General features: G+C 46.3%; 1 protein-coding gene across 3 annotated transcripts in view; it reads right to left on the reverse strand.

Annotated features, from left to right (window-relative positions):
- Positions 1–23922, reverse strand: part of HPN (hepsin) — a 56984-nt gene that overhangs the window by 22992 nt on the left and 10070 nt on the right. For 2 of the 3 annotated variants that reach the window (XR_007244749.1, XM_048499270.1), the window contains exons 1-4: positions 11146–11296; positions 8081–8190; positions 3979–4080; positions 2503–2544 (exon numbers count right to left, since the gene is read on the reverse strand). Coding sequence is in view for 2 of the 3 variants with exons in the window: in XM_048499270.1 (XP_048355227.1) it covers positions 2503–2544; positions 3979–4080; positions 8081–8096 (160 nt within the window). In the remaining variant the exon portion in view is untranslated. Of the gene's footprint in view, positions 1–2502; positions 2545–3978; positions 4081–8080; positions 8191–11145; positions 11297–23922 lie in introns of those variants that run through there. The other variant, XM_048499271.1, reaches the window with a different exon arrangement.

Consider the following 23922-nt stretch of genomic DNA (forward strand, 5'->3'; position numbering starts at 1 on the left):
AGTCCTGCTGCCTTGTCGCCTTCTGGCACCCTTGGCCCCGCCCATGTCATCATCGACATGGGTGGGGACAAGGAAGCCAGAGGACATCTCAAGCCTCACCCCCCTTCCTGGCTCCCCCCCAAGCCCCACCCCCCTCCCAGCTGCCGGCTCCAAGCCAGCAGCTGGCAGTCCCTTCTGCTCTCCCTTCTGGGGAGGACAGAAGCAACTCAAAGGCTCCGTACTGGGGCCTTTGCTTTTATAAGCTCGGGGGCGTGGCCCCACCCCCAAGCTTATAAAAATAAAGGGCCCAGCACAGAGCCTTCCAGTTGCTTCTGTCCTCCCCAGAGGGGCTCAGGGATGGGGCCAGGGGTGGCACCCAGAGAACGGATGTCTCCAAGCGCCATTTTTCCCCCGGTACACCTCTGTTTGGAGCTATAAGTGAGAACTTATCTTCTTGTACATAGCATGTAATGTATTTAAAGTTTTCTACGTTCAACAGTCCTTTGACTACCAGCCATGATTTGTGCAATCGCATTTGGTTGTAACCTCCAGATGGCTCCTGAAGATCTCTCAGGCCCCTTCCGCACACGCAAAATAATTCGCTTTCAAACCACTTTCACAACTGTTTGCAAGTGGATTTTGCTGTTCCGCACAGCTTCAAAGAGCACTGAAAGCAGTTTGAAAGTGCATTATTCTGCATGTGCAGAACGAGCCTCAGAATTAAACTGGCCCTCAGACTACAAAGGTCAGATCCTCTGCAGAAAATGGCCTCTTCAGAGAATGGACTGCACACTGAAGTCCCTGTCCAGGCTCCACTCCCACCCCCAACCCCCAAGAATTTCCCAAATGGAGTTGGCAACCCTTGGGGCACTAGAAAGCTTGCTGGGTGACCTTGGGCCAGTCACACCCATTCAGCCTAACCTTACAAGGTTTTTGTGAGGATAAAATGGAGGCGAGAACAGTGCAAGTTGCTTTGGGGTTCACTTTGCCAGGAACTGCGGGGTGCCAGGCAACAAATATATAAATACAACTTGGAAAGCTAGTTAACGGACACCATACAGTCCAAAATCAGCTCGTGATCTTACCCAAATGAGCGAAAGGAGAATCCAATAATCTTTGTTTAACTGACTGTTAATGATACATTCTGTGCCAATAAATGATAGGAATCTACATTGCCTTTTGTTGGAGAATGGTTCGTGGCAAGTTTCCCAAGTTATAATGTAGGGTGAAGAGAGGCAGGTTAGAATCCCCCCTGTGCTATGGAAGCTTGCTGAGCAACTTGCTGAGTGACACTATCTCAGCCTATTGCAGTGATGGCGAACCTTTTCGAGACCGAGTGCCCAAATTGCAACTCAAACCCCACTTATTTATCGCAAAGTGCCAACACGGCAATTTAACCTGAATGCTGAGGTTTCAGTTTAGAAAAAACCGGTTGGCTTCCTCTTCCTCCGCCTCACCCGCTCGAGCAGGGGCCAGCCTGCTCTAGCAAGTCCCATGCGCACTGCTCTGTGCCTCTCTAGCATCTCTGCCTCCTCTGCGCCCCCCCTCAGGCAGCAGCCACCCGGAGCACAGGCACCAGTCTTCCCTGCTCACCGTGGTGCGCGCACGTTGTGCTCAGTGGCCCAGGCCAGCCTAGATGTGTGGGGGGGGGGGTGATTTTCCGCCTCCCACATGACAAACTCTGTTTGAGCGTGCCCACAGAGAGGGCTCCGAGGTTCGCCATCACTGGCCTATTGTATTGTGGATTTGCTATTTATAGTGCCATATTCACTGCTGTTTATAATGTTATGATTTTGCTATGTTTAATATTGTTGTATAATGTTATGGTGTTGCTATGATCTCCTACCCATGGTTTTGTGATTATGATATTATGGTATTATGTTTACTGTTGCCATGTATATTGTGAATTAGCTTGCTGGGCTGATGTTGTTATATTGCTGCTATGCAATGTCATAATGTTATACTGATGTTGGTTTGATTATCGATATTTGTTACTTGAAATACTGTTTGATACTGCTGTTATACGTTGTGTTATTGATATATATTTTGTTGTGCACCGCCCTGAGCCTTTCGGGGGAGGGCAGTATATAAATTAAAGTTCTATTCCATTCTATTCTATACTGTTCTAACCAATCTCACAGGGATGTCGCTGTGAGAAAGTGAAGAAGGGGAGAACAGCATTGCAAGTTGCATTAGGGCAGTGGTGGCGAACCTTTGCCACTCCAGATGTTATGGACTACAATTCCCATCAGCTCCTGCCAGCATGGCCAATTGGCCATGCTGGAAGGGGCTGATAGGAATTGTAGTCCATAACATCTGGAGTGCCAAAGGTTCGCCACCACAGCATTAGGGAGAAAAGCGAGGTGCAAATATATAAATGCAAATGAGCCAGGAGTTCAAATTGCACCTTCTGCTCATCAGCAATGGAGGGATACCGGCCTATTAAAAGCACTGTGCAAACAGAAACCAAATGGTGCAATATCATGGTTTGTGATGGGTTCTGAGCCCCCCTTGAATACTTACCAACGTACAGACTCTCACCTTCGCTTCCAAGAGCTGACATCACTGTATTCAAGGAAAGACAAAAGGATGAAGTCAGAACTCCATTCAGGACAAGACTGGACCAAAGAGGGCTCAGAACAGGTAAAAGGAACTCTGTGCAAAAATGTGTACTTGTGCTTGACCATCCAGGTCATAGAGTTGTGTAGTGGTGCCTCAAAACCAATGACTCATCTGCCAGTACAGATTGGCAGCTGGTCTCCTTAGGACTTCGGAAACATCTTCCCTATCATCTGCTCCATGGGTTACCCAATTTTTTGGAGTCTGCAGAATTCTGACACAGCTTAGCGGGCACAGCAATACAATAACTCCCAGAAATGTATGGCGCAGGAAATGGAGCCAGCCACAAAATGATTGCCATGGCTTAACTCCAGTAACACAGTGCAGGCCCTTGCGCTGTGGAAGCAGTTGCTGGCAAAACCACATTTTAAAAAATCTGCACAGCCAATCAAATGGGCAAAAGCCCTTCCTGAATTTACCCATTTCCTAAAAACACTTAGCAGGGGCCAGAAAAGGTGTCAACAGGCACCATGGCACCCACGGGCGCCATGTTGGAAATCGCTGCCCTACATATTTTTATTTATTTATTTATTTATTTGATTTAATATACTGCCCCATCCCCGAAGGGCTCTGGGCAGTGTACAACATAAAAACAGTATATAAAATCATCATAAATACAAATTCCATAAATACACTTAAAAACAGCAGTTGTGTCCCAAGATAGGCCTCTCACAAAAACGTATTTAAACTTAAACTTAATCCTCCTAAGAAGAAGGAGGGGGGGAGATAATGGGTCCTGATGACATTGGGGACCCAAAAAATAAAAGGGGGGGGCACACTCAGCGGCTGGTCTCTCCAAAGTCCCGGTGGAACAACTCAGTCTTACAGGCCCTGCGGAAATCGCCAAGGTCCCGCAGGGCCCGGACAGCTGGAGGGAGAGTGTTCCACCAGGTACAGGCCAGGGCTGTATAGGCCCTGGCCCGAGTGGAGGCCAGCCGCATCATTGAGGGGCCAGGGATCTCCAGTAGGTTGGCCTCTGCCGAGCGCAGAGGTCGAACTGGGACATATGGGGTAATGCGGTCCTGAAGGTACGCTGTGCCAATGAGATGTCGCCTGCCATTGGTGGTCACAAGTAATTCCCCTTCTACCACAGATTTCCATTCTCCCCGAAAACAGTTGGGTTTTAAATCTGATGCATTCACACGCGTGGTTTCCCAGTGATAGAACTGGATGTGGGGGCCCGGTCTATGCTTTTGCTTTCAAAACGGTAGCAATTTGGTATCAACATTAATGTGCAGCAAGGGTATGTATTCTGAACCCAAGACAGTAGTGGGTGCATTTGGCAAGATGGGAATTGTAAATGGCTCTGGAACATGAGCCTCCTCTCTCAAGAATGCTCTCTTACACCCTAGCAAACTGACACTGGTGACAGAAACTCACCAATAGCCCAGATTCCAGCACCTATCCCAGCCAGAAGTAGGAAGCCGCTGGCTACCACAGCCACAACTTTGGACAAAGAGCTCCCCCGTGCTTTAAGGGCTCCTGGAAGACACAGAAGAAATGGTTAGCCAGCAATGGTGTCACATGATTAATTATGATGATGATGCAAAAATGACAAAGAATGCACATAGAATAATAAGCAATATATAGATATAGATATATACACATTCACATCATCTGTGTAAACATTGTCCAATAGATTCACGATTGCTCTCCAAATAGTATTTTTTTTTGGTGACCATAGACAAAAAAGAAACAAAGGCCAAGATACTTCTATTCAGATGCTCCCACCAGTGACCTTGCTATCTACAGGGTTACTCCCAGGCTATAGTCTTCATTGTTACTCATACTTCTATTCAGATGCCCTCAACTATTGACCTGGTTGCCGCCTTTGTTACTCACAGGCAAGGTTTCCCCACCCACCCTGGACACTCCAACAGATATATACTCCACTTGCTTTTCCAACATCAGATCCTCTGAAGATGCCAGCCACAGATGCAGGCGAAACGTCAGGAGAGAATGCTGCTAGAACACGGCCATACAGCCCGGAAACCACACAGCACCCAAGTGATTCCGGCCGTGAAAGCCTTCGACAATACAAGTATTTTTTTTTGTTTATTCTGTTTATAGGCCTCCCTTTCCCTTGCAAGCTCAATAATAATAATAAAATCAATCTCTCAGTGTGGGGGAAAAAACCCTATAACAATCTAAATAACTGCCTCTAGATGGCGTTAAAATTCAACATGTTAAAACAAGTATATATTCAATATTTCTTATTCCTAGCAGCATAAGAAAGAAAATCAGAAGACAAATAGGAGGAGGGAAGGGGATAGAAAAAGGGAGGCATGCTAGATGGAATACCGTCGCTGCCTTGGCTCTGACCCCTTCCGCACATGCAGAATAATGCACTTTCAGTCCACTTTCACAATTGTTTGCAAGTGGACTTTACTATTCCGCACAGTAAAATCCGCACAGTAAAATCCTGCAAAGTGCACTGAAAGTGGATTGAAAGTGCATTATTCTGCATGTGCAGAAGGGGCCTTTGTCTTACAGGCCTTATGAAATTGTGTCAGATCTCACAGGGCCCGGGTTTTAGATGTTTGATTTTTCAAAACGGCTATCATTTTAAACAGCAGACCACCTTCCCTAGACATGACCCCACAGGAATTTTTCAAGCCAGAGGTGTCAGCCCTAAAAGATGGCAGTCATATGAAAGACAGGTGTCACTTTAGTATCAGAACAACGAAGAAATTAACACCTCCTCAAGCATCAAATGCAATTCCATTGCCCACTCGCTGTCTATAAATGAATATCTGAGGTGGTCTTTTACCACCTGGCAAGTCACTCATAGGTAGTGTGTGAGAACATAAAAGGACAGCAAAGGAAGAACTGTGCCAGACTATCGCAAGGGTCCCTAACGTGGTGGCTGTGGAACCTGCCCACACCTTTCCTGGTAATCATTTCATGGCTGGCTCCGCCTCCTGTGGAAGCCATTTTTTTACTGCGCCCATCATGCTGTGTCAGAATGCCAAATGTGCCCTCATGCTCAAAAAGGTCGGGGACCCCCAGTTTTATTCATTTATTTTCTTTAAGGAGCAGCAGTGGCGTAGGAGGTTAAGAGCTCGTGTATCTAATCTGGAGGAACCGGGTTTGATTCTCCGCTCTGCCGCCTGAGCTGTGGAGGCTTATCTGGAGAATTCAGATTAGCCTGAGCACTCCCACACATGCCAGCTGGGTGACCTTGGGCTAGTTACAGCTTTTTGGAGCTCTCTCAGCCCCACCCACCTCACAGGGTGTTTGTTGTGGGGGGAAAGGGCAAGGAGATTGTAAACCCCTTTGAGTCTCCTGCAGGAGAGAAAGGGGGGATATCCTCACAACAACAAGGTTAGGCTGAACATGAGTATGGGACTGACCCAAGATCACCCAGCATTTTATTGGGTCAAAACCAGGGCAAAAATCTCTTTACCCTTAGCTGGGCAAGCCCCATATTTGTTCTTTTTCATGTGATTTTTTAATTTTCTCAGCATACCAAAACAAAACAAAAAACCCAACCATTTTCACACCCCCACCACATCAATACAAAGCAAAAATATAAAATACAGAAGAGAATTAAAACGTAACTCATTCAATAACCACCTAACCTGCATGCCATAACACCAAATAATGACGTCCCGCTATCTCACTGCTGAATTCTAATCCATTCTAGATTAAAGCATCTATTTAAAATGGAATAATTTAATCAGTTACAGACTTCATAATTTCTAATGTTCTATTTCAATCTGCTATTTTCTTCTAAATCTTAAATCTATTGCAACTATTTCTCTTCTACCGTATTTTTTCAATAGATAGCCCATACAAGGTCTCCAGTTTTCTTTGTTCAAGAGATTCTTTGCTTCCCACCAAGGAAGCAAAGTGCATATTTTCACCTTTACTTATGAGGCCCATGTTAGTTCAGTTATACCACTGTAGCATCTTTTGGTACCAGCTTATCTTGCACTAGATTTTATGTTCATCCTGCTTTGCCTGCTTAATAACAAGTTTTGGGGTGGCCTACACACATTGGAATGAATAGACAATAGTTTTATTAGAGCTTTTTAAAAACTGATCTCTCTTTGTACTATCCACTCCACACACCGACCGACCGACCGACCGACAGACAGACAGACAGACAGACAGTGATGGAGTAATACTTTCTAGGAGACTTTGCTGTGTATCCCCACTCTGCTTTAGAAGCTGGCTGGGTGTGTTTTGGCTTGTCATAACTTCTAACTGTAGCCATCCTCACGTGGTTGTCGTGAGGATAAAATTAGGGTTGCTAGATTCAGGTTGGGAAACTCTTGGTGATTTGGGAGTGGAGCCTGGGTTAGACAAGGAGTTGGGTACAAACCCATAAAAGTCACCCCCAGAGCATCCATTTTCTCCAAGGGAATTGATGTCCATGATCTGGAGATGAACTGTAATTCTGGGGTACCCCCAAGTCCCACCTGGAGGTTGGCAACCTCAGATAAAATGGAGGATAAAAGAACCATGTAAGCTGCTTTAGGCCCTCGGTGGGGCAAACGGTGGGATACTGCTGAAGTCAGTAAAATACAATTACCCCTTCCACATTGCGGGGTTTAGGGGCGCAGTGACCCCCGCCATCTGAAAATCCATGTAAAAAAATTTGGCCCTCCCTTTTTACTACAGAAGACGTCTGATTTTTTCTTTTCTTTTAACTTTTAAAAAGAAATTGTGAATACTGAAAGATAAAATATCAATATGTTGATATTGTACATCTCTCTCTCTCTCTCTCTCTCTCTGTCTCTCTCTCTGACAAGCAGCTGTCCCAGACAAGCAGGTATGTGACACCGTGAAGCTATTCTTTCAGCTTCCTGTTTCAGGAGAAAGGGAAAGTGCAGGCACACCCTCTTTGTCTCCTGGTTTTTTTTAAGCGTCAGATCTTTGTGCTATTCTGGTTACTTTCAATCCCTCGACTGGTTTGGCAGCCATGCACACACACAAACACGCACACAAAATTTGAATTGACCCTTTCCTCCTTGACCTTCGTATTTATTTTTCTGGAAGTGGACTGAAAGTGCTTTATTCACTGTGTGTGTGAAAGCACCCAGTAGTTGGGATGAAGGTACACATTTTTTTCAACAACAAAAAAAAGGATAAAAACCCATCGCCTCAACAAGACACAACACAGGGAACAAATAAACTGGATTAAACTCTGCCTGACCGAAGGATACTCAGGAATAGGGTCCCAGTTAAACTGCCCTGTCCATGCAGTTCACATGGGCACCCAGCAGGCATCTTCTGGTGAAGAATCAGCTACATCAGCCTGAAGCAGCTATTTACTTTGCCTGCCTGTGAAGCCAAAGAATCCCAGAAAGGTCATGCAGTGGATATACTGCCTTTTCCCAGGCCAGTATAAAGCAGTCAAAGTGTTAATGTTTAATTACTATTCTAGTTGCTGGGGGCAGGGAACAAGGGGGGGGGGGAGAGAGGCCATAGTATGGTCAGTTCTAGGGGCCCTTTTGAAAATAAAAATCCAACTCACCATCTTTTTCAGCCATTTCAGAGCTGGTTAATGATCAGTGCGCCCTCCTGCGTTCTCTCTTCACAAATCCAGGTCCCTGCAACAGGTGCCTTTGTAACAGCTTGAAAATCCTACAGACACAAAAGGAAGAACCGCAACTAGAAACGTGAAGTAATTTAAACTAGAATCAAGGCAGCTAACAATGCAAGCTGGCAGCTGGGAAACAAGAACTGGCATGGAGTAGTTGTTAGAATACGGGATGGTGAGGCCTGAGTTCCAATCCCCACTCTGCCACAAAACTCACTGTTTCTATATATGTATTCATTTAGTTAGCTGATTAGCAGACATTGTTTAGCGGCTATTCACTTCATTTGTTTTGGATCACATATTTATGCTGTTGAGGATTGGTGTTATATTTGGGGTGCTGTCTGGTTTCCGGGCTGTATGGCTGTGTTCTAGCAGCAGACAACACGGCCATACAGCCCGGAAACCAGACAGCACCCCAGTGATTCCGGGCGTGAAAGCCTTCGACAATACAGGTGTTATATTTGTTTCTATATTTAAAATACGCCTATTTTTAAAATAAATAAAATTATATGTTTTTTTTCTTTGGGCCAATCATGCAAATTTTGATCAGATAGATCTTTTTGTTGCCACTGTTTTGTTCTGATCTTTTTCTTTTCGGTTGAGAGTACAATTAGAACTGCCAGCTCTGGATGGGGAAATACTTTACTTGCAGATTTTGGGGGTGGAACCTGAGGAGGGCAAGGTTTGAGGAGGATAGGGGCCTCAAGGCGAAGCTACAAGGGGGCCAAGGGATGTGTGTTGCCCCGGGCGCGCGCCTGGAGGGGGGCATGCAAAAATTCAAGTTTGTGTTTTTTGTATTTTTAGTGTTTTTCAGTTTGTGGCCTACAGGAGGCGCAGTTTTTAGGCTAGCAGCACCAAAATTTCAGAGTATCTTTAGGAGACTCTCCTGATGATATCACCCAGGTTTGGTGAGGTTATGGACTCCCAAAGGGGGTGCCTCCATTCCCCATTGTTTCCAATGGGAGCTAATAGGAGATGGGGCTACACCTTTGAGGGTCCATAACTTTGGACCCCCTGAACCAAACTTCACCAAACTTGGGTGATATCATCAGGAGAGTCTCCTAAATATACCCTGTATTTTTGGTGCTGCTAGCCTAAAAACTGTCCCCCCTGCATGCCAAAAACTGAAAAAACACTAAAAAATACAAAAAACACAAATGAACATGGGGGGCATGCAAAACTCAAATTTTGCATTGGGCTCCATTTTCCCTAGCTACACCTCTGGAGTATAATAAAGGCCACATAAGAACATAAGAACAAGCCAGCTGGATCAGACCAGAGTCCATCTAGTCCAGCACTCTGCTACTCGCAGTGGCCCACCAGGTGCCATTGGGAGCTCACATGCAGGATGTGAAAGCAATGGCCTTCTGCGGCTGTTGCTCCCGAGCACCTGGACTGTTAAGGCATTTGCAACCTCAGATCAAAGAGGATCAAGACTGGTAGCCATAGATCGACTTCTCCTCCATAAATCTGTCCAAGCCCCTTTTAAAGCTATCCAGGTTAGTGGCCATCACCACCCCCTCTGGCAGCCTATTCCAAACACCAATCACACGTTGCATGAAGAAGTGTTTCCTTTTATTAGTCCTAATTCTTCCCCCCAGCCACCTTCCATCTTCTGCAGGTGAGCTAATCTCTATCACCTGGGTATCAGCTGTAATAGTATATTTCCAGCCTCCACCTGGAGGTTGGCAACCTAGATACAACGCCATCGCGTTCACCCTCCACAGCTCTTTTCTCCACGGGAAACTGATCTTTGTACTCAGGAAATGAGCTGTAATTCTGAAGGATTTCCAAGTCCCACCTAGAAGCTGGCATTCCTAGTTGGATCTAACCTAACAACTGGGGTTGCCAGCTTCCAGGCAGTGGCTGGAGATCTCCCAGAATTCTGACTGATCTCCAGGACAGAGAGATCAGTTTCCCGAGAGAAAATGGCAGTTTTGAAAGGTGGACTCCGTGGCATTACAGCCCACTGTAGTCCCTCCCCGGACTCTACACTCAAAATATCCAGGAATTTCCCAGAGCCAGCAACCTGAACCTGAGTATATCTGTAACCTGATATGTTTCTTTTGTTCATGCTTTCAAAGTCAGACATTAAAAGCTTAAAGGTAGCTCCAGGGAAGGGTGGAGACTGCTGTCTATGGCAATTCATTGTTTGGCCAACAGCTATCCAGCTATTTCATGTATTCATTCTTTTACCTCAGATGTCTCAGAAACAGGGCTGCCAGTTTTCAGGAGGTGGCTGGACACCTGCCTCCATTACAACTGATTTCCAGGTGACAGAGATCAGTTCACCTAGAGAAAATAGCCATCCGGCAAAGCGGACTCTATGGTGTTATCACTCACTGAAGTCCCTCCCTTCCTTTGGCTCTACTCGCAAAATCTCCAGGTAATTCCCAACCCGGAGCTGGCAACCCTACTGAGAAAGCCGATGAGTCACTTGCAAACCAAGGACACTGGAATTCCAAGGTGAATTTAATTTCCTGGTGCCGATATCCTAGCAACAGCTCTCCGTCACAAAAGACTATTTGAAATTGCTTATTCTTATGGGACAAGAAGAAGAAGAAGAAGAAGAAGAAGAAGAAGAAGAAGAAGAAGAAGAAGAAGAAGAAGAAGAAGAAGAAGAAGAAGAAGAAGAAGAAGAAGAAGAAGAAGAAGAAGAAGAAGAAGAAGAAGAAGAAGAAGAAGAAGAAGAAGAAGAAGAAGAAGAAGAAGAAGAAGAAGAAGAGCAGGAGTTTGGATTTATATCTCCCCTTTCTTTTCTGTAGGAGACTCTAAGGGGCTTACAATCTCCTTTCCCTTCCCTCCCACGACAAACACCCTGTGAGGTGTCAGGACCATGCCTGTCAGTGCCTGGATGTCTTGCTGTGGGGGAATTGCAAATGTTTTCCTGTAAATGCTTTCCTGTTTCCCTCTTCCCTTCCTGGCAACCTCCTGGCGCCAGCTCATCTGCAAGAAGGTGTGAACGGTTCCCAGGTTCTTTGAAGATCCCAGCCCCTCACCTGGATGTCCCAGGATAGCTCAGTCTTGCCAGTTCTTGGAAGCTAAGTAGGATCCGCTGTGGTTAGTCCTCGGATGGGAGCCAAACAAGCAAGGAGGTGCTACTCAGAATGGAAGGCCGTGACAAACCACTTCTGGTCATTTCTTGCCTTGAAAACCCTATGGGGATACCATAGGTCAGATGCAATTTGACTGAACTTTCCACCAACCCAAGTTACCAGCTATACAGACGCCCAGAGCCCCTATTTTCCAGGCTGATTTACATTGGGAATGTTGAGGAAAGACAACAGCAAGCTTATCCCGTCCTCCGAAGTTGGTCACAGCCCCCCCTCCCCCCCGCCACACACAAATGTATGTTTGGGAGTGGAAGGGAACAAGGAAGTGTGGTCCAATGGTCAATACATGCATATTATGCCAAAGGCCCCGAGTTCAATTCCCAACATCTCCAGTTACAGAATCTTGGAGAGCAGCTGTCAGGAACATCCTGGCTCTGCCAGAGTCCCCGGAGAGCAGCTGCTTGGGCAGTTTTGTAAGCGTATCCGACCCTTTTGAAATGGAAACCAATACACGTTGTCGAGGGATGGTGCTCAGCTCAAGATCATACCAGCTCTCAACAGCCTTAAAACACCCTGGTTAAAGAACTGTAAAGGGTTTGATATCCACCACTGTTCACTGCTTACCTATGGGTAAATCCTGGGTTCTGATCTGCCTGCTGGATTTCAGTTACCTGATCTCCGCATTTAGATCTCACCCTCCCTTCAAGACATTCAGAGCAACACATTTTATCCTACTTTTCTTCCAAGAAGTTCAGGGTGGCATACTTTATTCTCTTTTCCTGAACCATTTTACCTTCACAACAGCCCTGTGAGGAAGGCCAGGCTGAGAGTGACTGGTTCAAAGTCATTCAGTGAGCTCTGTGACTGAGTGACTTGAGCCCAGGTCTCCCTAGCCCAATGGCAGTATGCTATTTAGGTTGGTTTTATTTTAGGATTGCATTTGTTTAATGTAGTTTTTATTATTATTATTATTATTATTATTATTATTGTAGATTTCACAGCTGCCAGATCTTTAGCTGGCTGTTGGCCTTCATTACAATTTGAGCTTCACCCAGAGGCGTTGTTGTTGTTGTTGTTGTTGTTGTTGTTGTTGTTGTTGTTGTTGTTGTTGATTTCACAGCTTTATTATTATTGTTATTGTTATTATGTTTTGTTTAATATCATAGTTTTTTAGCCGGCTGTTGGCCTTTCATTACAATTTGAGCTTCAACCAGAGACCAAGGATTTTGTAATGTATCAGTAGTGTTCGTAGTAGTGTTCGTAGTAGTGTTCGTAGTAGTAGTAGTAGTAGTAGTAGTAGTAGTAGTAGTAGTAGTAGTAGTACTACTACTACTACTACTACTACTACTACTACTACTACTACTACTACTACTACTACTAAATGTGATTTTAAGTTTTGGTTCTTTATGTATTTCTTTTACCACTGGTATTTTATTTTTACTGTAAACCACTTCAAGTTTTGTACCATAGGAAGGCAGCAAATAAATGTTCTAAATAAATCAATAGCAGCTAGTCTGCCACAGTTTCTAATGCCAATGAATGAAGTAATTCAAATAATTTAATTCAGAATGCGAGGAATGCGTTATCTCATGGGCCAGGAGTGTTCAGGCCAACAGTCGACCCACATCAAAGAATTCCAGACACTTCATAGTGCAGTCTTGAATAGTTACACCTTTCTAAGCCCACTGTCTTTGTTGGATTTAAAAGGGTGTAACTATTTAGGATTACACGGTTTCCCCGCCAAGATGTCCTCTTTTCATGTCACCACGGTCATTCTTAACCTCTCCACGTTGCATTCTGTTCAATAATGTAGTCTGATCATAAAACGACACCATTCAAGCATTCTGATATTTTGATATTCCCCCTCGGGTTCAGCGCCACAGATCAACACAATTCCTAACAAACGGCTATGCATACGTTTAGGACGTAGGACAAAACTGACCGGTGAATGCTTAAAGATACCAAAGGAAAAAAATACAGTCAGCTGTGAAGCGGGTGTACAAAGTCAAATGTTGATACTTGGCCATTTTGAATTTGCGAACTGTTGAGAAGCAACCTATTATTAAGGGGAAAGTTTCCAAAGGAAGCTGAACAAAAGAGTTTTTTCAAAATGCAGGTGGAGAAAAGTCTAAATGTGATTTTAAGTTTTGGTTCTTTATGTATTTCTTTTACCACTGGTATTTTATTTTTACTGTAAACCACTTCAAGTTTTGTACCATAGGAAGGCAGCAAATAAATGTTCTAAATAAATCAATAGCAGCTAGTCTGCCACAGTTTCTAATGCCAAATGTGAATGGAAGTAATTCAAATAATTTAATTCAGAATGCGAGGGAATGCGATCTCATAATAGGAGAGGTCTAGGCCAACAGCTCTAATTCAATATCAAAGAATTTCCAGACACTTCATAGTGCAAAGTCTTGAATAGTTACACCTTCTAAGCCCACTGTCTTGTTGGATTTTAAAAGGGTGTAACTATTTAGGGATTACACTGTTTCAAGATGTCCCTTTCATGTCACTAATGGTCATTCTTAACCTCTCCACGTTGTATCTGTTCACGTAGTCTGACTATAAACGCACTATTCCAAGCATTCTTTGATATTTTGATATCTCCTCGTTCAGCCACAGATCAACATACCTTAACAACGGCTGTCGCCCACGCTTTAGGACAATCGGGACAAACTGACCATGAATCGCAGAAGATACCAAAGGGAAAAAAATACAGTCAGCTGTGAAGCAGGTGTACAAAGTCCAAATGTTGATACTTGGCCACGGTGCCCGAATCCAGTTAGCTTTAACCTATGTGGGGAAAGTTTCAAGAGCTGAACAAAAAGAGTTTTTCCAAATGCAGGTGGAGAAAGTTCGGTGATGTTGTTTGCTTGACACCAAACCTTTCCCCTCACCCGGGATTTTAAGTTTTGGTTCTTTATGTATTTCTTTTACCACTGGTATTTTATTTTTACTGTAAACCACTTCAAGTTTTGTACCATAGGAAGGCAGCAAATAAATGTTCTAAATAAATCAATAGCAGCTAGTCTGCCACAGTTTCTAATGCCAATGAATGAAGTAATTCAAATAATTTAATTCAGAATGCGAGGAATGCGTTATCTCATGGGCCAGGAGTGTTCAGGCCAACAGTCGACCCACATCAAAGAATTCCAGACACTTCATAGTGCAGTCTTGAATAGTTACACCTTTCTAAGCCCACTGTCTTTGTTGGATTTAAAAGGGTGTAACTATTTAGGATTACACGGTTTCCCCGCCAAGATGTCCTCTTTTCATGTCACCACGGTCATTCTTAACCTCTCCACGTTGCATTCTGTTCAATAATGTAGTCTGATCATAAAACGACACCATTCAAGCATTCTGATATTTTGATATTCCCCCTCGGGTTCAGCGCCACAGATCAACACAATTCCTAACAAACGGCTGTCGCCCACGTTTTAGGACAATCGGGACAAACTGACCGATGAATCGCAAGATACCAAAGGAAAAAATACAGTCAGCTGTGAAGCAGGTGTACAAAGTCCAAATGTTGATACTTGGCCATTTTGGTGCCCGAACTGTTGGCTTAACCTATTGTGGGGAAAGTTTCAAGAGCTGAACAAAAGAGTTTTTTCAAAATGCAGGTGGAGAAAAGTCTGGTGATGGGGGGGGGGGGGCGTTGTTTGCTTCTGACACCAAACCTTCACCTGGAATGGGGGGGAGGATCTTCATGGGCACTACCACTCTGCACCCCTCCATTGGGGCCCAGAAAGGAAGGTGCTGATCTTCATGGCGCGGGCAGCAGTTCACCCGGGCTTGGGTCCGGGCGCGGCGGCCCGGCGGCAGGTGAGCTTGGGCCAGGTGGCTGGGACGGAGGGCGGGTGTGGGTGTGGCCAGCTGGCCGGACCACGGGAGCGGGTGGGGGGCAGGTAGGAGACACCTGGGGGGATCAGGAAAGGTGAGCCTGGCGAAGAGGGGAGGGAAAGGACTGGACCACGGAAAGGGGTGAGTGGCCAGGGGGGCAGGCCCCGGTTGGGAGGGAAAAGTATGGGTCCTCATCCTAGCCTGGAAAATGGGCTCTGATCTCAAAGAAAGGAGGTCTCAGCCAGGATGCTTTCGGGTTCCTTTTGCCATATGGCTGGAATCCCAGGTTTGGAACCGAGCCCAAAGAATTTGCTTAAAAGGGGCCCGTCCAACCCATAAACTTATCTGAACACCTTGGAATGGTGGGAGGGGGATGCATTTGTATTATTTCGAGCAATTTTTGACCTCCTTGAGACGGTGTGCATCGCCCCGCCCCCAACCCGATTTCATCTTCAGAACAACCCTGGCAGGCTACTCCAACCCTGGGTCCTCATCCTAGCCTGGAAAATGGGCTCTGATCTCAAAGAAAGGAGGTCTCAGCCAGGATGCTTTCGGGTTCCTTTTGCCATATGGCTGGAATCCCAGGTTTGGAACCGAGCCCAAAGAATTTGCTTAAAAGGGGCCCGTCCAACCCATAAACTTATCTGAACACCTTGGAATGGTGGGAGGGGGATGCATTTGTATTATTTCGAGCAATTTTTGACCTCCTTGAGACGGTGTGCATCGCCCCGCCCCCAACCCGATTTCATCTTCAGAACAACCCTGTGAGGTAGGAAAGAGACAGCGCAGATTGGCCCATTTGGCATGCATACTGCAAACAGGCGATTTAAATATGGTCTTAGTAGTCCCATACTGATCTTCGCTGGGCTTCCTGGATAGTCAAAGAAGGGAGAAAAAAAGTGTACTGCTCACCCCAGGACATACCAAGGCTCTAGTCAGTCTAGAGCAGGGATCTCTAACCTATGGCCCTTCCAGATGTCCATGGGCTGCGTATTGTCAAAGGCTTTCTGATTCAATTGGATAGGGGTGGGAAAGGTGGCCACGGGGAGGTTGGGGGTCTTGTTCTAACGTGTCAGCCTCTGCATCTGCAGCTGGCATCTTCAGAGGGGCTCTGTGATACTAACACCCTGAAGATGCTGCCAGATGGCGGCAATGCTAGAACATCAAGACTGCACGCCGCCACAGCCCGAAAACTCCATCGATAACTAGTTCATGGATTATTTATCTCCCATCAGCCCCTGCCAGCATGGCCAATTGGCAGAGCTGATGGGAATCATAGGCCATGAACATCTGGAAGGCCATAGGTTGGAGACCCCTGGTCTACATTTGTGTTAGTAGTATTATTGTTGTTACTCTTACTACCATTTTCTGACCTGGAATCCCCCCCACCCCAAAATCCATCATGGTAGATGGTGTGGCCGTGGCTTAATTGGAGGTGCTGGTTCCATTCCCCCGTTACTCCACAAGAATTCACAGATCTTAGTCCGCCACTGTCTCCTTCAGAACTCTTCTTCAGCCTCTGCGAGATGCCAAACTCTGCGCTCTCCAGGGATGTTATGGGCTACAGTTCCCATCATCCCCTGTCAGCATAATGTTTAGAAGTGCTGCGGGGGGGATGATGGAACTATAGTCCATAACATCTGAGGGGGGGCATCCTGAAGGGGGCTTCGAAGACTGTGCTGCTTGAGACAGGCAATGGCAAACCACCTTCGGACATCTCTTGCCTCAAAAACCATACAGGGTCCCCAGAAGTCAACTGTGACTCACTCGGCACACAGTCATCGATGGGGGGAGACCTGTAATCACTCAGTAATAAAGAAAATACACTGCACAGGCTCAGAAGCAATCTGTTCTATTTCTACCAATTGCATCCTAAATAATACAGGACAATACAGAGACAATTCTTCCCTTTCCTGTTTTCCCAGAGGAGGGGTCTTCAAACTATGGCCCTCCAGATGTTCATAGACTACAAGTCCCATGAGCCCTACCACTTGGCCATGCTGGCAGGGGCTGATGGGAATTGTAGTCCATGAACATCTGGAGGGCCATAGTCTGAAGACCCCTGCCTTAGAGCTATAGTCATGTGCTATATATTTATTTATTCATTTACTTCATTTATAATCCCTCTTTTCCCCACAAAAGGAACCCAACAACATTCTCCCCTCCTCCCTTTTATCCTCACAGCAATCCTGTCAGATAGGTTAAACCTAGTGTGACTGGCCCAAGGTTACTTGGTGAGCTTCTATTGCAAAGTCAGAATTTGAACCCAGATCTTGGTTTGACACTAACCGTTACACCACTCTATGGTGCAAAGAAAAGAGTTCAAGGATTTTTTAAAATATTAAGACAACAGGCAGGTACTGTTGAATCAACTGACCCAGGGATGCTAGTGCTTTTTATGACTGAGTTCTCCTTTGATTTTTCCCCCCCTCATTCTAGCAAAGCTGCCCTGAAACGCAGCCCCTGCCTATGGAGTGTGTTTGTGAATCCTCTTCCCCCCTCCCAATCAGGGAGCTTCTTCCTCAAAGGAGCCATTGTGCCCGTTCACACCGCACCACACTTGCCAGCATCGCAGGCAGGAAGGAGGCGCCGATGACAACATAACCCCACACACAAAACACTGGCAGGGAATTCCAGCCAGCGGCCTGGGTTCTGCAGATCTGACAGATACCTCCGCCTTCTCCTCCAATAATAATACTTTGTGTCTGCAGGCTCCAGTAAAAATCATCTAAGTGTGGCTGAGTGGTAGAGGATCTGTTTTGCACGCAGAAGGTCCCTGGTTCAATCCCCAGGCATTAAAAGGACTGTACCGGGGAGCTGCCTTGAGATTACTGGAGAGCCATTGCCAGTCAGAGTAGAGTTCTTCAGAAATCGCGGTTTTCCAGATGTTCGAGAATTAGGGCTTCCATCAGCGCCTTCGTTTCAGCATGGCCAATTGGCCATGCTGATAGAGGCTGATGGGAATTGTAGTTCCTGAACATCTGGAGAGCCGCAGGTTCCCTACCCCTGGAGTAGACAATACTACACTTGACAGATTCAGTATAAGTAAGGTGACCAAATGGTCACCTTTGTAAACCGGGACGGGGGTTAGGCGGCCGTGTGCGCGCGCGCATATGCTGTGACAGGGCGGGAAACAGCAAGCCTCAGAAGGCCGTGCTCCTGCAGCCACACGTGCAGGAGGCTGCTGCACTGCCTTGCGCCCTAGAAGGCAGTGCGGCAGCCTCCCAAAAATCGGGGCCATTGAGATAACCCGCGGGACGCGGGACAAATTGCTTGAAGGCGGAACTGTCCCGCCAAAAGCGGGACGTCTGGTCAGCCTAGTTTAAGTCAACCTTATGTGTTCAGGGAAGAAAGGGAGCTCCTCCGTTCCATGTGGATCTGAGAGACCGGCATTCAAATGCAGTCAGGCCCACCCAGAGGCATATCTAGGGAAAATGTAGCCCAGTTTAAAATCGGAGTTTTCCCGGGGGGGGGGTGTCATATGGGCTGCCGCCCTCTCCATTACAACCAAACAACTTTTTTTGCACCAGGTCTTGAAGTCAGTGTATGGATCCAGGGGGAAGAGGAGGGGTGTGGGGGCGATTTTCCACCCCCCACGTGATTAAATGGCCACAGCCCGGGGACATTTGACCCCATAAGTACCCCTGGGCGGTACACCCCTGGGCCCACCACATTCCAGTGTCTACGTTAGAAAATCCAAATGGGACGACCCCAGTGGTGGGATCCAAAAATTTTAGTAACAGGTTCCCATGGTGGTGGAATTCAAACTGTGGCGTAGCGCCAATGGGGCTGGGCGGGGCACGACAGGGGCGTGGCCGGGCATTCCGGGGTGGAGCATTCCTGGGGGGGCTGTGGCAAGGACGCAGCCGCTGCACCGGTCCTTGGGCGGGAAACGAATGCATGCAGGCACAGGCTGCCACGCACACCGGTGCACCTCCTGCTAGACTGCTTCAAATTCTACGCGCTACTGCTGAGAGGAGGAGGCAAAAATCACATGATAAAATCACCAATTAGTAACCCCCTCTCGGCACACACAAATAATTAGTAACCTGCTCTCAGGAACCTGTGGGAACCTGCTGGATCCCACCTCTGGACGACCCCCATCTGAGAAACCAGGATTCAAATGCAGTCAGGCCCTTCCCAGTTCAGTGTCTAGATTAGAAAATCCAAATGGAACGACCCCCATCTTATAAATACGGGGCACAGTTTTTCTAGCAAAGTATTTCTTCCTTAAGCCACATTGAAAATGAATCAGCTCTAGATATAAATAAGGTGAGTGCATGATATATGTCATATAGTTAATGTGATTTCTTCCATGTCCCAAAGTCTGCTTGAGGGATGTTCAGGCATTTATTTGGGCTCCTGTCTTTTTTGCCTGTTGAGAGCAGGTAGCAGATGGATTGGCAAGCAGTTTGGGTTGTGTTTTTTCCCTTTCTGGAGAACAACTAGATCAGGAAAAAGCAGGCGGCGCGGATTGAAGAATTAAAGTTTTGTGCCGTTCGCTAATTTTGTAATGTGGTTTCTATTCCACTGTATGTTTGTTTTATTGCATTGTTTATAGGCGTTTTGTTTTGACTATACTGTGCTGCTTTGAGACTCCTTATGGTTGAGAAAAGCCGGGTATAAATTCAAAACTCTGCTCCGTAATGCTAATCCCAATATAGCCTTGAGCAGAAAATAAAGGAATAAAATCATGCCTTACAGTATTATTCTTCTGGTGTTTAATTATTGCTCCTATAAAGTTGCCATGGAAAGATTAATCATTTATATATAGTAATAGCCGCATCCCCTGCCCCTTCATACTGCCAGGTGCCTCATTGGACATTTCCATATTTTAAAATAAAGAAGCGATTAAACTGGCCCCTCAGCTCATTAAATATAGGCTGCTCCATGATCATATGTTCAATAGCTTCAGCGTTGCCATATGAGCATCTACGTGTTTTATTTGAGTGTGGCACTTTTTTCAATTTGCCTACCAAAACTGCCAAAGGAAGGGCATTCGTTCATTGTCAGGCCATAGAAGTACTTCAGCAGCTGGGGGGTTATGCCCAGAGGTGGGATCCAGCAGGTTCTCACAGGTTCCCGAGAGTAGGTTACTAATTATTTGTGTGTGCCAAGAGGGGGTTACTAATTGGTGATTTTGCCACGTGATTTTTGCCTTAGTTACGCCCCTCCTCTCAGCAGTAGCTGCAGGAACTTGAAGCTTTTGTGTCTAGAAGGAGGTGCACCGGGTCGCATGCGTGGTAAAGCCCTGCACCTCAAGTGCATTCGTTTCCTGCCCAAGGACCGGCGCAGTGGCTGAGTCCTTGCCACAGCCCCGCCCAGCAATGCCCCACCCCCAGAATGCCGGCCCCATCATGCCCCGCCCAGCCCCATTGGCGCTACGCCACTGTTTGAATCCCACCACCATGGGAACCTGTTACTAAAATTTTTGGATCCCACCACTGGTTATGCTCAAATAGGATTCTGAGATTATCCTATGGGCTTATTGCTTGTTGTATATTGTTCCTTTAATTGTGTGATCTGCTGCCCATCTCAGGGAGAAAGGTGGAGTGTAAATTAACTCAGTAAATATCCCTGCAGTTCAGGTTTTGTTTTTGTTTTTAAAGTTTGGGGACGATTAAAACCATTTTGGGTGCAAGCGATCTCTCTCTCTCTCTCTCTCTCTCTGTGTGTGTGTGTGTGTGTGTGTGAGAGAGAGAGAGAGAGAAAGAGAAAGAGAAAGAGAAAGAGAAAGAGAAAATATTGCTAGTTATCCATCCTTCTGTACGATTGTCCACTGCGAGTATCCAGGAAAGTCATTCAGGGGAAGAATATGGAACAGGCGGAGACACTGCCAAAATAAATGGGTCACGTAGCTTTTGGTTACATGCACAGCAGGACTGGAAGGAGTCAGGAAGGGGGAAAGTGTTAGAGGCTTGAGTCCAGCAAGAGGGGGGGGAGCAAGGTAGCCTTGGGCGGAAGGGGCTCTGTTACCTGGGACAGGCAGTCTGGATGGGGGGGGGGGGACGGCAAGGTCAGACCAGGTAAGAAACACCAGCTGCTTCCACAGTCTGTCCTCTTCCATTCCTGCCCAGCAACGCTGCAACCAAGTGCCTCATCCATGCAGATTTCACAGTTTGCCTCCCAGAACTAGGCATGGGATTTTAGAAGCCTGCCTTTCTCCATTTGCTCTGTTCCTGCTTTTTCTTCATTGCAACTGGAAATGCCACCGTTCTCTCAAGAGCTGGTGTGGGGTTGTGGTTGCAGTTGTACAATAATGGTCACTCGGTGACTCTGAGGCCAGTCACCCAGTCTCTCGCTCTCCCTCCCTTCCTCTCTCTCTCAGCCTAACCTACCTCACAGGGTTATTGTGAAGCTAAAATAGTGGTGGGGGAAATCCTGAAAATTGAGAAAATACCCACCTTAGAAGGTGGATTCTATGGAAAATGCCCACTTTGGAAGGTGGATTCTATGGACCTCATAGAGGTCCTTTCTGTTTCCAAACTGTGGCCCCTTCCGCACACGCGAAATAATGCGTTTTCAAACCATTCACAACTGTTTGCAAGTGGATTTTGCTATTCCGCACAGCTTCAAAGAGCACTGAAAGCAGTTTGAAAGTGCATTATTCTGCATGTGCGGAATGAGCCTGTGTTTCTCATGCCAATGAACACAATCTGAAACCCCTTCCGCACACGCAAAATAATGCATTTTCAAACCACTTTCACAACTGTTTGCAAGTGGATTTTGCTATTCCGCACAGCTTCAAAGAGCACTGAAAACAGTTTGAAAGTGCATTATTCTGCATGTGCGGAATGAGCCTATGCCTTCCCTAGAATCCACCTCCAAATGCCAAGGAATTTTCCAACCTGGAGTTGGCTGCCCTCCAAAGCAGCCATTTTCTCAGTGGAAACTGATCTTTTCAGACCAGTTGTAATATGAAGAGATCTCCAGACCCAACCTGGAGCCTGGCAACCCTAGACAGCCCTGTCCCCCATGGCACCTCTTCACCTGGGTCCTACATTTCGTAGCATAATCTTTTTTTCCCCAGTTGTTCCGTTTGTAGGGGCTAAGCACAAAGAAATGCAGCCATTCATCTAACAGTTCCAATATTTATATAGTGCATTGTCATTCAATCAAACCCCTCCAAGTCTCTTTCTTTCGGGGGTAGAATGTCAGGAATACAGTTGATCAAATTCCCCCCATGACATTTATTTCCCGCCCTCGTATTTTGCTATGACTTGAAGTTCTCTCCATAGAAAACACTGCACAGTGCTTATTAACCCTTCTGTTGGCAGCAACGGATAGCAATTAAGATTTGCTTTGCAACAGCACGTATTCTAACGGGCCACGGGATGCATTTGGTGCAGTAAGGAAAACAGTGAAAAACTGTGCTTTTGTGCAGTTGGGCATATGGCGTTTAATAAGGCACTGGGTTGTTTCTGAGGAATAAATGGCAGCGCACAGCACCATCAAGTCACAAACGGCTAACAGGGACCCTATACGGTTTTCAGGCCAAGAGACAAACAGAGGTGGTTTTGCCATTGCCTGCTTCTGTGCTATTAGCAGCCCTGGACTTCCGCGGTGACTTCCCATCCATGCACTAACCACAGGTGACCTCACCTGGAATATTGTGTACTCACCTGGAATATTGTGTGCAGTTCTGGGCACTGCAATTTAAGAAGGATATTGACAAGAGGAGGGCAACAAAAATGGTAAAAAGTCTGGAGTCCATGCCCTACAAAGAGAGGTTTAGGGAGCTGGGGATGTTTAGTCTGGAGAAGCGAAGGTTAAGGGAGGAAATGATAGCTGTGTTTAAATATTTGAAGGGATGCCATGTCGAAGAGGGAGCAAGCTTGTTTTCTGCTGCCTCAGAGACTAGGAGTAATAGATTCAAGGTGCAGGAAAAGAGATTCCACCTAAACATTAGGAAGGGCTGTTCGACAGTGGAATTCACTGCCTTGGAGAGTTGTGGAGTCTCCTTCTTTGGAGATTTTTAAATAGAGCATATGAGCATACGTCAGGAGTGCTTTGATTGTGTGTTTTTGCATGGCAGGGGGTTGGACTTGATGGTCCTTGGGGTCTCTTCCAACTCTATGATTCTATGCAGTGGTGGGATCCAAAAATTTTAGTAACAGGTTCCCATGGTGGTGGGATTCAAACTGTGGCATAGTGCCAATGGGGCTGGGCGGGGCACGACGGGGGCGTGGCCGGGCATTCCAGGGGCGGGGCATTCCTGGGCAGGGCTGTGGCAAGGACACAGCTGCTGCGCCAGTCCTTGGGTGGGAAATGAATGCACGCAGGCGCAGGCTGCCACGCACGCCGGTGCACCTCCTGCTAGACTGCTTCAAGTTCTGCGCACTACTGCTGAGAGGAGGGGCATAACTAAGGCAAAAATCACGTGGCAAAATCACCAATTAGTAACCCCCTTTCGGCACACACAAATAATTAGTAACCTACTCTCGGGAACCTGTGAGAACCTGCTGGATCCCACCTCTGATTCTATGATTCTATACTTGGCTTCCAAAATAGGATGAGATTGGGCTAGACTTGACCATTCATAAAAATAGATAAAAAGGAGGAAAAGAAGATAACAAGAAACCGGCTGAATGCAGTCTTGCTTGACAGCCAGTATAATGTGATTAGTGAGTCAGACCAGGATCTGAGAAAGCCAGGTTCAAGTCTCCCCTCGGGGAAGTTTGCTGGGTGCTCTTGGGCCATTCGCACACACTCAGCCGGGCCTACATCACAGGGTTGTTATGAAGATAAAATGGAGAAGGTGAAAATGTTGGAAGATGCTTTGAGAGAAAAGTGGCATATAAATGAAGAAAATAAATAAAATGAACTGGTTATTTTTTTTCTTGCCTTCCTGATTTTTCCTTAAAACGATTCCCTCGT

This window comes from Sphaerodactylus townsendi, linkage group LG06 (genome assembly GCF_021028975.2).
Source record: "Sphaerodactylus townsendi isolate TG3544 linkage group LG06, MPM_Stown_v2.3, whole genome shotgun sequence".
Taxonomy (NCBI): Eukaryota; Metazoa; Chordata; class Lepidosauria; order Squamata; family Sphaerodactylidae; genus Sphaerodactylus; species Sphaerodactylus townsendi.